Source organism: Triticum urartu, chromosome 2A (genome assembly GCF_056163025.1).
Source record: "Triticum urartu cultivar PI428250 chromosome 2A, HENAU_Tu73, whole genome shotgun sequence".
Classification (NCBI taxonomy): domain Eukaryota; kingdom Viridiplantae; phylum Streptophyta; class Magnoliopsida; order Poales; family Poaceae; genus Triticum; species Triticum urartu.
The window spans coordinates 726581897-726598191 of NC_141874.1; the positions used below are offsets into that span (position 1 = coordinate 726581897).

Here is a 16295-nt window from a genome sequence, read left to right on the forward strand (position 1 = left end):
CTACATGAGGAGCTCCGTTTGCGCGTCGAGCCCCTGTTCTCCCTCTCACTTCCTCTCATGGCGGCCGAGTTGGGGAAGAAGAGACTAGTCTTTTTTTTTTTAGGCAAAGGAAGAGACTAGTCGACTTATCGGAGCCACGGATCAGATAGACGTAGGCAAAACTGGGCCAGGGCTCAGCCCGTTACCGGTTGACGGCCGTTCCTGAACTGGCCCACTTCCCAGGTCTGGCATACACGTATTCTCACACAATGCCCATTTACCTGCAATTCTTAGCCCACCGTATAAAGAATTGGCCCAGATCCCCTTGCAGCAGCGAACGCATAGGATATCGAGCACATCTGTGCTCGTGATCAATTACTCCACGTCCCATGAACAAGCCTTACCTTGATGGCTTTGAACTAGGGATCGTCCCCAAGTGCCAGGTTTACCAACATATTTTCAGGGAGCACACAAATGTCTGTAGCGTTGGGCAGGATAGCAACATCAAAATAAAGTCCAGTTAAGACTTGCTGGAGCACCTTGGCAAAACTAAGCTGGAGCACCTTCTCCTGGATATAAGCAGAAGTGATTCTCCTTTTCCGGTATCCCATATTTTACAATCAACGGAAACAGAATCCTTGTGGAAGCAGGAGCAACTTGGAGACCATCAGTTACGATAAACTTGGGGACAGTGGTGACAAAAACTCCACACCCCTTACTATCACAAACAACACAAGCAGGACAATTTTTGATAATTCTCCTCGTGAATGTCAGGCACATGTGGTGGTTGACTCGGACACCATATTTACAAAATTTGTGATAATTCTCTTAGACCATGAGAAAAATCGATCCTACTCAATTTTACTACAAAATGACTGGTACCTTTTTCCAATATATTGAAAGATATGTAAAATATAATATAATGCAACAAATATTTATTTATTCCCTTTGTTGAATTCAAATTTAAGGTCATTTGACATTCATACCACCATACCACTCTGATGCAGAGGCCGCGGAGCCACCCCTTTTCGAAAAAAATACCATCTATACTTTGGTATCACTAGATATGTTCGCGCACGAGCCTCTTGTTACATTGATCTTTAAATCGCGAAGTATTTTATTGTTCCAACAAACTGCATAATCAGTCAAGCATCTATCGCAATCTGCAACACGTACAATGCCTCCATCTTTGTCGCTGGTTTCCAGTTGATCAGTGAGATCATCCTTGAGGAACTTCTTGAACCAGCCAGCAGAGCGCTTGGGGTACCGCTTCAGACCATGGTCGTAGTCCACAAAGTGTAACCCGAACCGCACCGTGTACCCGCTCGTCCACTCGAAGTCATCGAGCAGTGACCACACGAAGTACCCCTTCACGTTTGCCCCATCCCTGCAGCAGTTGATGTCTTAGAGGCTTGTCGACAGATTTTGACTGTAAAATTAAACTGCTAGTTCTGACCTGATCGCACTCAACAGGGCATCAAGGTGCCTGCGGTGGAAGTCTATCCTAGCGTCGTCCTTGAGGGCTTCCTTGAGTGGTAGGCTCTTGTTGTTGGCTTCGTCAATTCCTAAAATACACAGAGAGACAAATAATTGTTCAGATAAGTTATTGGGTCTGTTTAGAAATCAGTCGACTGAGACTTCGCGAAGTCTCAATCAGGTGACGTCATATATGTTAAATTAGGCCTGTTTTATCTTGTGGGCCGCTGGCTTGTATTTTTCCTCCTGTGGGCTTATGTTCCGGGTCATAAAAGGCATGGTGGGCTTCACCCACGTGGTCACGGTCAACATCTTCCTCCTCAACTACAGCTTACAAACGAATGTCGTTCAACCAAGGCCTGTATAATATGATCGATACACACAAAGACTGCTGTATAATATAGATCGATCAGCTGCTCAATCAATTAACTCTAAATACCGCAACAAAAAAACCAGTTACCCCTAAAAAAAGCTGCTCACTCAATTGCACTGGCTTGGGGGTACAATGTCGCTCATCGTCCATTCCTCCTCTTCGTGTCATCTTTCTTCTCTTTTTATTTTTCCTTTTTATCATTTCATTCAAATAAAATTTTATACTTTAAAAGACAAAAATCAATCTTTAAAATAACAAAGAAATAGAAACAAACAAATGAAATTATTAAGTTGATATGCATGAGAGGAAACTTGATCTTCATTTGATTTGAATAGCCAAAATAAATAATAAAATAATAAAAATTTCCGTTTTTCCGAAAAAATAAATGAAGGTCTCCATGAGGAAAAAAGCTCGTAAATCTTATTTTGTTGCCACCCCTGTCTCCATAAGAAATGAAGTTATTGTACACATGCAACTATCCCCCGTCTCCCACCACCCTCTGACAAAAACAAAGTCCAATTGCAAGCATGTTGCAAGACGTTTAGTTCTAGTCGGAGGACGACACTTGCAGTTGAATGCCTAGTGTACATATACAACCCCCGACCCACTTCTCCCACCGCCCTCCAAAAAAACAAAGTCCAGTTGCAGGCATGTTGGAAGACATGCAGTTGCGGTCAGGGGTGACACATGCAGTTGCATGCCTAGTATACACATGCAACTGTCTCCCTCTCTCGTCGTCCTTCGACAAATAAAGTCTAGTTGCATGCGTGTTGGAAGACATGCAATTGCAGTCCGGGCCGATGCTTGCAATTGCATGTGTAGTGTACGCATGCAACGGCCCCCACCTCTCGCACCCCCTCTAACAAAGCAAGTTCAGTTGCATTCGTGTTGGGAGACATGCAACTGCAGTCAAGGGTTACACTTGCAGTTGCATGCCTAGTGTACACATGCAACTCTCCCCTCTCCCGTCTCCCTTCGGCAAAACAAAGCCCAATTACACCCGTGTTGGAATACATGCAATTGCAGTCTGTGCTGATGCTTGCAATTGCATGTGTAGTGTACACATGCAAATGCCCTCCCCCGCCTCTCCCACCTCTCCAACAAAACAAAGTTCAGTTGCATTCGTTTTGGGAGATATGCAATTGTAGTCGGGGCGACACTTGTCGTTGCATGCCTAGTATACACACGCAATGCCCCCCCCTCTCCTGCCGCCCTCCTACAAAACAAAGTCTAGTTGCGTCCGCGTTGGAAGACATGCAATTGCAGTCTGGGTTGATGGTTGCAAATGCATGCCTAATATACACATGCAACAATTCCCCCTCCCGCCACCCCTCCGACAAAACAAAGTCAAGTTGCATCCGTGTTAGAAGACATGCAATTGCATGTGTAGTGTACACATGCAATTGCCCCCACCTCTCCCAGCCCCTCTAACAAAAACAAAGTTCAGTTGCATTCGTGTTGGGAGGCATGCAATTTTGCGAGCAGGATATGGTTGCAATTCGTGTTGGAAGACAATTGCAACCATGCAACGTGCAAAGATATGTCCAAAAAATGCTAAAAAACAAAAAAATGTAACCCCCTACTTTTTTTGCGAGCTAAATTAAAGAGCTAGTTGAATAAGAACACAAAAGAACAAAAAAAACACCTAGATCTAAACTACGAAGAATTTCTGCTAGTTATATCTGCTACTGGAAAACTCTATTTGATCCATACTACTGGAATTGAAAAAATACTCCCATATCTATGGGTATCAGTGAATGAATGAAAATATATAAAAGAGAAAAAAAGACCAAACAAAAGGGGTGAAGGAGATAACTTAATTCATCGCTCATGGAAAAGGAGCACATGCATCTGCCGGCCCCTCTCCGTCTTCCGATCCGTGTAAACAATGTCGCAGCCCAACAAAAAAAATAACGACAAAAAATGGCAGCTAAACACCTGCCACAGCCCACCGCCCAAGCTAAGCACCCGACACCAGAAAAAGGCCCAAAACAGACAAACAAATGAAAGCAGGCCGGCCGCACGCCCTACACAGGCCAATCGAGACAAAACAAACCCCATGCGCGAATCCTGACGCAAGAAACGATCCAACGGTTAACATGTTGACTTAGACTTCGCGAAGTCTAAGTTGACTAAGATTTAGCAGCACCGTAAGTTATTATCTCATTGTTCCTATCTGGGGGAGGAAATACACTTACCATTTTCAGTGATGTAGATGGTTGGATTGTGGTAATTATCCTTGATATAAAGTAGCAGATCACGAAAGCCTTGAGGATAGACGTAGAGCCAAGGCGAAGCGGCCTACATGCAGGTCATTTACTCTATCCAAAAAAGAAAGTTGGGAGAAAACTTGAGGAAGATTAGTCTCTGTATGGGGATAAGCTGCTAGTTACCTGAGGACCTATGGGAACACCATTTCGAACACCTGACATAATTGGGTAATTTTTAGCATGCAGTATTAACATATATAATCTGCGGCGAAGTCTCCATTATTCACTTAATATTTATTTCTAAAAGGGATAATTTCCTTGATATTATTAGTCTGGCAGACGAAGAACGAAGACAAATTGATTATTGATTTAGCATGATCGACTCACCGGTACGAATAGCTTGAGCGTCAGTAGAGTAGCTGTTCCTCGTGCCTTTTGATGGAGGAAGGCTACCAACGTAGTTTGTAGTATAGTAGTTGAGTCCAACGAAGTCAAATGCACCCTTCACCAATTTAGATTGTTTTTTGGTGAACTGCGGCAGGCGGTTTCCAACCAATACTTTCATGCTCCGGGGGTAGTCTCCTCTGCAGAGCGGGTCCAAAAACCTACAGTCGTTTTATTCCTAGCATAAGATCAATCTGCATTCTATTCTAGACTCATACAACAAACTGTGTCAGCATGAAACGTAAAGAATTTACCATCCAAGCATGAATTCCATAGAGCGTTTCGTCGCGGCAATGCTTGATTTTGAACGGGATAAGGGAATAACCCAGTTTGCGACCAAAGTTATTCCGATCTTGCCCTTCTGCATGCCCTGCATTTTCTTATGTACACCATATCAATCACGTTCGTGGATGAATTGCAGCTGCATGATACGATGAATAGCTGTACCAGTCACCTTATATTTCTGTTTATACAATCTCGCAGCTGCTGCATGAGCGAGTATCTGATGGTGGCCGACAGTGTACGGCTCCCTCCCTGAATCCCCGGCGCTGCAGTTTGCCTTCTCCCACGGAGAACACCGACCTGGTGCAGATACGCCCTCTGCATAACCCCAAACGCAAAAGGACCATGGCTCATTCAATGTGATCCAATGCTTCACGCGATCTCCAAATTCTTTGAAGCAGACTTCAGCAAAGTCTTTATAGTCATTTCTGCACCATTGTGAGTTGGTTATTTTGAAAGTTAAGGTATACATGTTTGCACATGATACTACCTTCATCATAAATGAAATAGTTTTACAAAGCGTGTCATCGTAAATGAAATAGTTTTATGAAGCGCGTAGCCACACCTTTTCAATCTTCAACAGCTAATGTGTAAAACCTACATAGTATTAAGGTACATTAGGAACAAATGCTTCCATTTGACTTACCATAAAAAAATATACAATATATTTTGTAATTATTTTGTAACTTATTCAAAAGTTACTATGGAGTTGAAATCCCGGATCGGTTTGAGGGCCTCGGAAAAATAGGATCACCCCCGCATCGCTCCGAGGAGGGGTGACTCGGGCAGATCCCAAGAGCGTAGCCGCCGCCCCTTCCTCCTCCATCCCACTCCCCTCCCCGCCGCTGAAGCCCGCCTCCGGTCTAAGGCCGCGAGGCTGATGTAGGTGGCGGGTCCTCATCCTTCTCGCACGACTAATGGCGGCGGGGGTCCCATCCTCTCTCGCGTTGCGGGATCTCCGGCTGGAGCTCCATGACGGCCCTGGATGGCATGGTTCTTATGGCGGAGATGTGTGTCGGGGCGGCGGCCCCAGATTTCTGCAGCGACCACGACTGCCATTGTGGCCACGAGGGCGGCACGACGTCTGGTTCAAGGGGCTCGGTGCGGCTTAGCTTCTCATCTCCGCGTGGTGCGGGTGGTGGTGCCCGCTGAGATCTTCGGCCTGATGTTGGGAGTCGGCGGGTGGTGCAGTCCTTTGGTTCTTTTTGCTCTAAGATGTTCTTCTGCCAGTTGCCAGCCCTCATGGATCTAGCCATTGACGAGTTCCGGAATGCCCCGCTAGAGATCTTCATTGGGTGCTGGACGCCTGCAGATTTCTGGATCGGATGGGATTCGGTCGTGTGCGCTCCGATTTCAGCCCGACTAGCTTCAGGAGGGTGTGATGCGAAGCTTCGTTGTCTGTTTACAGTATAGGACACATCGCTATTTCGATTTCCATGGTGAAGATAGTGACCGAGAATGTCATGGTGGCTGAGGTCCGAGGCCTTGTCATGGCGGATCGAGTCTTCGTGGAAATGATGACTTTTCTTGGTGATTCGTGACTCATGGCAACGGCATCGGCAAGTCAGGGCAGCAACACAGGCGGAGTATAGAGTCTTAGCTTTTAGGGTGAAAGTCCAAGCTCTGGCCTTAATTGGTTGTGCCTGGCAGTGACCTTGTTGAAGGCATTGTTTTGAGAGCGTGAATCTTCTCGAGGGTGAAAACCTAAGATTTAGGATCAGGAGATGATGGTTTTTCTGCAATGTTTTCTTCTTGGAGGCATCACTTTTAGAGAATTGGGACTTCAGGTGTTGTTTAGGTGGTGGTTCGTGTTGCATCTACAAGAAATTGATCGCTGTTGCGGGATCTTTCTTTCTTTTTTTCTCCTTCTTATTGTCTTTAGTTGTGTGCATCCATAATGCCTTTACGACATTGCATTGTTGCAGAGGCTGGGTGTAATTGGTATCACCGCGATATTAATATATTCCCTTTGTCGAAAAAGACAGAGTTGCATTGGGCTCATGTCTAAAACACCACTCAAGGGGGTTATGTTCTTAGAAAATAAAAGTGGTTAGCTTACATGATATTAGGGCTAAGAAATCCTCCGTATTTATCTTCCAATCCCTGTGGAGAGTCCCAGTGAAAAAGTGTCACAAATGGCTGCACCCCTGCAGATATACAGAAGATCTCAAATCTTCAGAATAGTCTGATGAAATAAAGAAACAACCTAATGTTCCGTGCACTTTAATTGATTAGGTAATAAATCAAATTACATACTGACGGTTTGACAGCATACCTTTGGACAACAACTCATCGATCAAGTTGTTGTAATACTTGATGCCTTCTTGGTTGACTCCACCTCTCAGAGTTCCATCTATTATGCATTAAGACATTAAGATGGATATGAACATTCTATATCGACTAGTAAATGTGAAGATCATGCAAAATAGATTATTCTACTTGGGACAAAAAATGGGAGTGGAGGTAGCCAGTCTGAAATATCATACCTGGAAGAATTCTTGTCCATGAGATGGAGAACCTGTATGCATCCATTCCCATATCCTTCATAAGGCGCACATCTTCCTGTGTTATTAGCAAATTAGGATCAGTACTACTCCCTTCTTTCCAAGATAATTGAACTTATATGTTTGTCTTAAGTCAAACATCATTAAGATTGACCAAATCTATACAAGGTTACATCAACATCTACAACACCAAATTTGCTTTGTTAGATGCATTATGAAATATATTTTCATATAATATAAATTCCATATTGTATATCCTTGCAGATTTTTCTATATATTTAGTCAAACTTTATATTTTTACTTAGGGCAATATATTATTTTTTTAACGGAGGGAGCACCCAGTTTCTTTTTGTTGGACTGGAACTAAAATTCAAAGATCTTGTTACAATGTGATCTTGATCAACAACTTTGACCATATAATCTGTGAACAAACTTAAAGATCTGGTTAAAAAGCAAGATAGATACACTATCACTACCTTGTAAAGATGGTAGGAGTCCAGTGCCACATCCCCATTGCTTTTGTCGGCGATTTTATCTGCCAAAGTTATTTACTAAGTAGACTGTTATGAGAAAAAGGCTATTATGCTCATGTATATTAATTTTGTTGAAAGGAAAATCATGCTTTAACCTTAGTTCTAAATTCAAATTACTTTATTGGTAATCACAACATAGGTGGATATGAATGCCTAGTTTTCCATATAACTACAAATATTGGCTAATCGTAAAACAAAAAAAAATACAAATATAGGCATTGAAACTTGGTAAGATACTCAGACGTACGGTCCCTAAGATAGTATTACCATAATCCTACTCCCTTTGTTAATATGTGCAATAACCAACACTTAACTTTGACTCTATGTTTCATACAATTGTGTTTGTAAAAGTTATGATACTATCCAAATATTTTTGCAATAAATATCATTTTCTATTTTCAACTCACTATTTTAAACAACTTTTTTACCAGTCGAAGTTGGAGAATTTTAAATTTACGCTTTGTAGGTGTGAGTGGTATATATAGTGTATATCATTACTACCATGTTTCTTATTCTAAGTTGCCTAATATATACGCTGTTAAATCATAATTGGTTTCCCAAGCGTTGGATTAGCTTTGAGGTGTGCGCGTGTAATTCTTCCATCCAGTGGTTAAACACTATGAAGGCTTCATGCAGTAAAAAAAAGGTGATTTTCTATAGCTCTTGACCTCTCAAATTGATAATGTTCTAATATTAACAAGATATGTACAAACAATTTGCTAATAAAAATGATATACACTGTGCATAGAAGATGTATATACATGCCTGGGTGTTGGTGAGTGAAGTTGTCCCAGATGCTTGATCCTCTGCCCCCCTCCATTGCAGCACCCTCATACTGCAGCATGTGAATATCCAGCAGATTTGTAATTAGACGATGCTAGAACCAAAGCTTACATAATGATAGATATCATTAATTAAGAGTGAAATATGGCGTTAGTACATGAACTCAACCGATTGCACGTTTTAGGCCAACAACTTGCAAAGAGGTCAAATTTAGGTCATAAACTCGTTTAGTTTATCAAATAAGACAAAAACCTATTTAGAGCATCTACAGCCGGGCGGGCCGCCCGGTAACGATTTTTTTTATCCAGACAGGCCCCTCAAACGGCCCTCGAACACCTGGGCTGACCGACACCCCCCATATTCATCCCAAATATGGGGCAGATATGGGGGCGCCCGTGCGTGCTTGGGCATGCCCGCCACGTCGGACCTGGCCCATGTTGGCCCACCTGACCCCACATAAATTTCTCCTCATCCGCTCACCGGACCAAACCCTAGCCACTTCACTCCCCTCCGCCACCCAAGTTCGTCTCCGGCTCCTTCCAGTCGTCTCCGGCATGGCAGCCAGCAGATCCGAGTCCTTCACCTTGAGATCCGTCGACCCCGAGCTCATACCACACAGCCCCGAGGAGGAGATGGCCGTCCGGCTTGTGCTCCGCCACGCCCGGGAGGAGGCCCGTGCATGACTGCGCTCGAACTCCATCCGTTAGGAATCCATTGTGTCCGGCCAAATGGCGCATGGATCTGGCGCTAGGCCAGCCGTAGCTGCCTTGCCGGAGGCCGTGCGGTCCGTTTGGCGTCCAATCGCGCAGGCGGACGCGCAACCCCTCCGTTGGCGTGCCGATATTCGGGACGCACCATCGCCCCATGCAAGGCACCAGGCGCGGGAGGCGGCGGTAGCCCTCACGGTGGCGTACGCCGGTGAGGCGGAGGCGCATTCTCCGGCACCCCATATGAGGCATCAGTCCGGGCGACACAACCGCATCATGGTGGATGTCGGCGGCTCCTCCCCGGACGGATCCGTCATCGATCTGACGTCCACCTACTCTACCTTGCATGGGAGAAGGCGGCGCCTTGAGTCCCATGAGCCGACTCGTGTTCCATGCCCTACTCTACCTTGCCAGCGACTAGACCAACACTCTGAGGAGCGCATCCGGCCACCGGACATGGCCAGGCGAAGCCGGGTGAGCGAGGAGTGCAACCGGACGAGCTCCGCTTAGATTAGGTTTCACGTTGCATGTAATAATATTTTTCGATAAATGGTGGATTTTATTGACTCAAAATGAAGCATCAAGTAGATAGTTGCATGTAATAATATGGATTTGAGGTTTCTAATTTGAGGTATCCAGATGTGAAATGCATTTTTTGAGGCGTGACCGATCACTGTCCGCGATTCGCCCGGGCTCGTCCTCAGACGTTTGAGGGGTTGGATATGCCAAGTCCGGCTGTAGATGCTCTTAGGGCGGAAAAAAGGCTACATGGCTACCACATCAGCATTTTCTTTAATTGCTCAATAACATACTAATATTTATTGGGCTCTTTTTTGCAAAACAGCGCCAGCTTGATCCAATTAGCAAATCGCTCTAATTCAGTTGGAAAATCGTATCGAGGAAAAAAAAAGATACATTGTGTGGGCCTGGAACCTAATCTAGAAAGCAGTTTGGTGTGACCACTAGAACATCAAGTTGTTAGTGAATGAAATGCATCGTATATGGTATCACACAACATCAGCTTAAAACATGCAATCAGTTTGCCTAAAACATGCAATCAGTTTGAGTTCGGCAGGTGAATGACTATCACACAACATTAGCTTATGCTACAGCTTTCATACTTGTTTAACAGATTTTAATTTTTTGCGGGGTTTGTTCAACAGATTGTTACTGAACTAAGACAGGAGACCATGGATCAATGAAGGAAAAACGAGTGAAAACCTGGTAGGACGAGGAGGCCGTCCCAAAGATGAAGCCCTTGGGGAAGCTCCTCCGGCTTATCGGTTGCAGGCCATAGGCACCGTCGCCGGCGCTGGAAGCGACAACCATAAGGAGATATGGGAAGATAACCGCCAGCAATGCTCTTGCAGCCATATGGTGTGATAACAACCAGCTATGTTTCAGCGTCAAAGGCTTCCCTTGGCACCACCTATATATAGGCAACATGTTTCTGTATGCATATGTTGTAGAAAAATCAATCTGCACTTCAGATTTCTTCTTCTGAAATGACCGGGACCGAAGACACATGCCATGTGTTTTTTACGTGACATATGCTTGCATGTCTTGATTGGACGACACAGGCGTCTTGCCTGAAGGAAGATGTGCGCGCTGACTGACTCTATCTGTAGCATGCAGCGAGCTAACTTTTTTTAGACACACAGGGCTAGCTAAGGACAACTTCAACGCCGATCATCAAACCGTCTGGAAATGTTTGGATTGGACAGTTCAGACACTTTTAGCCATTCAACTATGGTTACCAAAATTGTCCGGACCGATCTCGACGTTTGAAATTCCGCAAACCGGTGTCAATCTAAGGGGAGGTTTGGGGGATCTCCACGTCGGCCACGTCGGACTTCAACAACACGCACCCACCCAAAACAAAGCCGGAACCTGCACATTCGCACAATCCTTGCCGTCTTCCCACACGAAAGCCGAACCCTATCACCCCAACCCCCCATTCCGTCGTCCGTCGCCACGATGGAGCCGTCGTAGGAGCTGAAGACGATGTTCGTCGTCACATAGCAGAAGAGCAGGGGATCCGCGTACTCGAACAAGGAGGATGAGTTGATTTGTGACTGTGAGGCGTGTTTGGTCACTAATGTGGATCCGTTTCATGGCTCGGAACAAAATGGCATGACATTTTCGCAAAGTATGCATGCCTGGTTTTATGAGCAGAAGTGTTATGATCCCTACCACACGAAAATGATCCATAATCATCCATAATACATCATTTAAAAGGCCATCAACAAGTTTATGACACGTACGAATAAGTGCAGAACCGGTGGCCAAATGGCGCGACACTCAAATAGCTCGTAAGTTTTGTGACTTGTTGCTCTATTTGTTGGTCATTTCATCGATTCGCTAGATTGCATGCGGCTAGCTACTGCATCAGCCCACGCTCACGCGCGCATCCGATTTGATTAAAAACTGGGCCGGTAGTTCCACCCAAAATCTCAGTCTTCTAGTGCAAGGTCAGGTGAATAATCCACAACTTGTTGTATGCTTTTCCTTGCTATATACTGAGTCGTACAAAGCTCGAAGAGCATATTTGTGAGGCAGATCCCTAAATGCAGAGTTTAATGTGCCAACCAAAGTCCATAGAGAAAGACAGATTGTACACTTATGCTTCGTTACTTCCAATGTGGACGTGGACAGCTTTCAAGCGGGCGCCGTAGCAGATTACGAGCATCGCTGGTGATCAATGAATTTGGCAGCTCATCTGTCAACATTCAAAAAAATGATTACGAGCATCTTGTGGATGGCGAAATTTGTGTACCGCATGGTCTATTAACCCACTTTCACTGTTGACTATCGTACAGTATATGTGTAGGCCGATGGAGACTTTGCTGAAGTTGCGCATTCTGTGTTGAGCTAGCACAATCGTGACTGATGCGTGTGGGTGCAGCTGTCGTTTTAGTTGTGTTAGAATAAATCTGAGGCATACAGTCGATCATCCAAGGACCAAGCAACCACACAAAGCACGGCACCGAGATTTGTTAACGAGGTTCACCGATATGGCTACATCTCCGGGGCTTGACTACGGGCGCTCCTCCCCGTGACACCGTCACAATACCGCACCCGGTCGCCCTGGACACCGGCACATGCCGCCGGCTTCCCCTGCGTTCCGGTGCTATTATGTTGGCATAGGTTATATCGTGTGTCTACCCCGCTATATAAGAGAGGCCTAGGATACAAGTGTCCTACTAGGACACGACTACATATCCTATCTAAACACAATACAACTCAGAGTTCAACTGTAACCTAACTTGTACACTATATTCGACACAACTCCAACAAACTCCACCTTGACGAATATTCTCCACCACCTTGAATTCGTCGATGCGTCAAACTTCCATGTACATTGAACTTGAGCTTATCCCATGAGCACCGCTGCTACTCCAAAGACTCCATATGACTCCACCTGCAACTTGTAGTCCCTTCTTTTCTTGACCACAGTCAACACTCGAGCAAAATTAAGTTCCACATTACTCTAGTTTGCGCTCCCAACTTCCAGAGCACCAGTCCAACACCATCACACACTGATCACTGACCTGCGTGAAAGTGAACAACTCACATATTGGGTGTCACACGTAAGAGTTACCTGAACTCAACATCACCGCTCCTTTCTTGACCGTCTGTCTGAAACTTGAAAGAATTTCACAATTGCTTGTAATCATCCGGAGTCAAATTCGCAGTTGTCTCACCACATGTATGACCACCAGAGCCCTGGCACGTCTCCATGTCCCGTGCTACCGCACGCCTCGCCGCTATTACCGCGTCGAGCCTCCGCTGTCCCGGTCGAGTCTCAAGGGTCATGAACCCACACCACTCAACCCCCGTTGCAGAGTACCACCGATCATCACCGATCAATGACGAGTTTCATGCTTCTATCAGACCACTGGGCTCCAGTCCAAACTGCATGTCACTCGCTTTTCCCTTGCTGAATAGGCTTCGACTCTCTGTCGACTTACGTCGTAGCCTCTCAATCCAGCTCCACCTTCAACATGACTCCATGGTGGGTGTACGTGCCACCCCGCGCCTCGTCGACATCAAGCTCCGTGTATATACCACCTTGACTCAACCTCGCGCCATAGTCTTGTCGAAGCCACACAAGCCCTCGAGCCTGCCCCACGTGTTTCCACGCCCCAGAAGTCGGTCACTATCAGCATCGCGCACCTATGTCGTCGTCGCTGATTCCACCACCGTCTTCTGTACCAACCGACTTGCGTCGATCCGTCAGACTGACAAGTCTGACCCAGCCGAACTATCCCGACTGCAATCATCTGCAACTCCTCACAGTCCTCATCGTCCGTCTGGCTTGACATCCCGCAACACCTTCAAGCATCCCTGTTGTGCCAACAATTTTTACACTTATCTGTCATAACCCAAGGTTTTCGGTTCTGTCGAACTTCTCCACCTCAAACCTAGTACCCGTTGGCTCCATGGTTCTTTGTATAACTGACCTGTGAAAAATATCGAGCACTCTTTTCGTGATCCCAAGTACACCGAGTATACTAGTTGCAAATCCAACAAGATTGCTTCTGGTCTTCACGTAGAGTGGCTCCCGTGGCTCAACTCCGATGCTAGCTTTGCCTTGCCAATCCTTTTCCTTTACGGTGTAGTACTTTCCATTGATGTTTGCACGTCCGTGTCTCGGCCTCCAAGAGAACGCGTCTCCTCCAGGGACTCGGTCCCTTTTTTCCAATAACAAATCTCGTACGTACTCCTCGCACCGTATGCATCTGGCCTCTACACGGCTGCTCAGCCATCCACGCCAGGGCCTTGGGCCACCATCTGCCACGTGCCACGTTGCTGCTGCCGCAACTCGCGTTCGTCGCTTGACGCACGCCCGATCGATTAGCGGGTCGATCACCGCACGTCCTGCCTACCGACCGCAGTTCGTAGCCATGCAACCGTAGCAGTTTCCGCGGCTACCCGCTTCCAGATCGATCTCGTCCAAGGTTTCGTGCCTGCGTGCCACGAGTCGCCGACCTGCTGCGTCCGATTGCTTCTTGAAGATAAAAACACGACCAACTCTACATCTTTGATCACAACTCGCCGAGGATCACTCCCGTATCGCGATCGCTCATGCAGATTTCTGTCGATGCTTCCCTCCTCCTCTAGATCAACCTCAATCGCCTCCCGGACCTCTTCAACCTCGCTCATGATACCACTTGTTAGAATAAATCCGAGGCATACAGTCGATCATTCGAGGACCAAGCAATCACACAAGGCACGGCACCGAGATTTGTTAACGAGGTTCACCGATATGGCTACATCCCCGAGGCTTGACTACGGGCGCTCCTCCCCGTGACACCGTCACAATACCGCACCCGGTCGCCCTGGACACCGGCACATGCCGCCGGCTTCCCCTGCGTTCCGGTGCTATTATGTTGGCATAGGTTACATCGTGTGTCTACCCCCGCTATATAAGAGAGGCCTAGGATACAAGTGTCCTACTAGGACACGACTACATATCCTATCTAAACACAATACAACTCAGAGTCCAACTGTAATCTAACTTGTACACTATATTCGACACAACTCCAACAAGTTGTACTAATGAACTGTAGTACGTGATAATGGGGACTGTATGCCAGACAGGAAAAAAAGAGCGCGAAGGGCGTCACGAGATCATGGTGAAATAAAATCGTGCACATACTGATCTGATCTTTAGGTCGCACATGTCCTATCCTGGCATGCCCAAAGAGTCATTTAATCCAAACCTCCCAACTACTTTCAACTGTTAGCTTGAAGGTACAACAGGGATAGCTTCTCTTTTCCTTTGAAACTCTTGACTTAGTTAGACTGTACTTTGTTAAGAGTTTTATGATCAGGACGCAGGTTCATTTTAACTTATCCCGTAAAAAAAGTTCATTTTAACAACAACATGTTTTTAAATACGTCAACATATTCTTACCGTAGGAACTTCTTTTAGTACGAGATGCATATGTATTACAAAATTTTTGTACGCTCCAAAAGAAGTTTGTTGCTTGTAAAAAAAGTTCATACATTCTGGAAACATGTTCATCCCATGTTAAAAAAATGTGCATACATTCCAAAAAATGTTTGTGCCTTGTTAACATGCAGTATATATTTTCCCGAATGGGAGTACATTATTTTAGAACTGTATGAACATTTGTATAGCCTTAATTTTTTTTAGAAAATATTTTAGTGTCAAGTATATCTTGAAGAAAACATACAAGAGAACATTTGGAAATTTGACTTGGGAATGTAAATGCAGTGCATATTAAATTGGATTATTTTCTGAACAACTTATTTCCAAAATATTAATGCAAGTTAACATGGAGCTTTTCTTATTGTGGTAATTGCTTTGATTGATCTAGAGATCGTTATAAAAAAATTGGTGTACAGAATATTTTGTAGAAAACATCCGATTGTGATATTTGTCTTGGATTTTTTTCTTTTTTTCTAAAGTGCACTTTTTCAAGAAAAAATATACAGTTAGTGTTAAGAATATTTTGAAGGAACATATAAGCGTACACTGGAAAAATTGATTTTCAAATATAAATGCAGTACATAATCAATTGGATTTGTTGTCCTAAACATTTTGTTTGGGAGAACATGATTGTTGTTGTAAAGAATATCTTGAACATAGCATGGAGCTTCCTCGATAGTAGAACTTACTTTGATTGATCTAGAGTTATTTAAAAAAGATGCATGTAGGTGTAAAGAATATTTGAAAGAAAAAAAACCAGTCACTCTATCACTACAAATCATTAACATGTACTCTATGGCGAACCAACCTGTGGTTGGATGGTTAGAGGGACAGTTGTATCCCCAGCCCACCAGGGTTCAAGTGCTGGTGTTCGCATTATTCCTGGATTTATTTCAGGATTTCCGGCAATGCGCTTTCAGTGGGAGCAGACGCTCCCGTCGACGACGAGGCGCCTACGGTGACTTCGTAAATTTCAAGATGATATGCCGGCTCAGTCTCTCGAAGGTGCTCACAGGGGTAGGGTGTGCATGTGTGCGTCCATAGG

At 45.1% G+C, this 16295-nt stretch overlaps 1 protein-coding gene across 1 annotated transcript; it reads right to left on the reverse strand.

The window, feature by feature from the left end:
- Nucleotides 1–899: 899 nt before the first annotated feature.
- LOC125540120 (beta-glucosidase 12) lies at nt 900–10678 on the reverse strand. Its single transcript, XM_048703710.2, has 13 exons — nt 10513–10678; nt 8567–8636; nt 7745–7803; nt 7251–7326; nt 7040–7117; nt 6824–6911; nt 4937–5192; nt 4737–4852; nt 4426–4643; nt 4222–4253; nt 4027–4129; nt 1436–1544; nt 900–1366 (listed from the first exon to the last, which is right to left on the reverse strand). The coding sequence occupies exons 1-13, from the start codon at nt 10663–10665 to the stop codon at nt 1024–1026; spliced, it is 1701 nt and encodes a 566-aa protein (XP_048559667.2). The 5' UTR covers nt 10666–10678; the 3' UTR covers nt 900–1023.
- Nucleotides 10679–16295: the final 5617 nt, after the last annotated feature.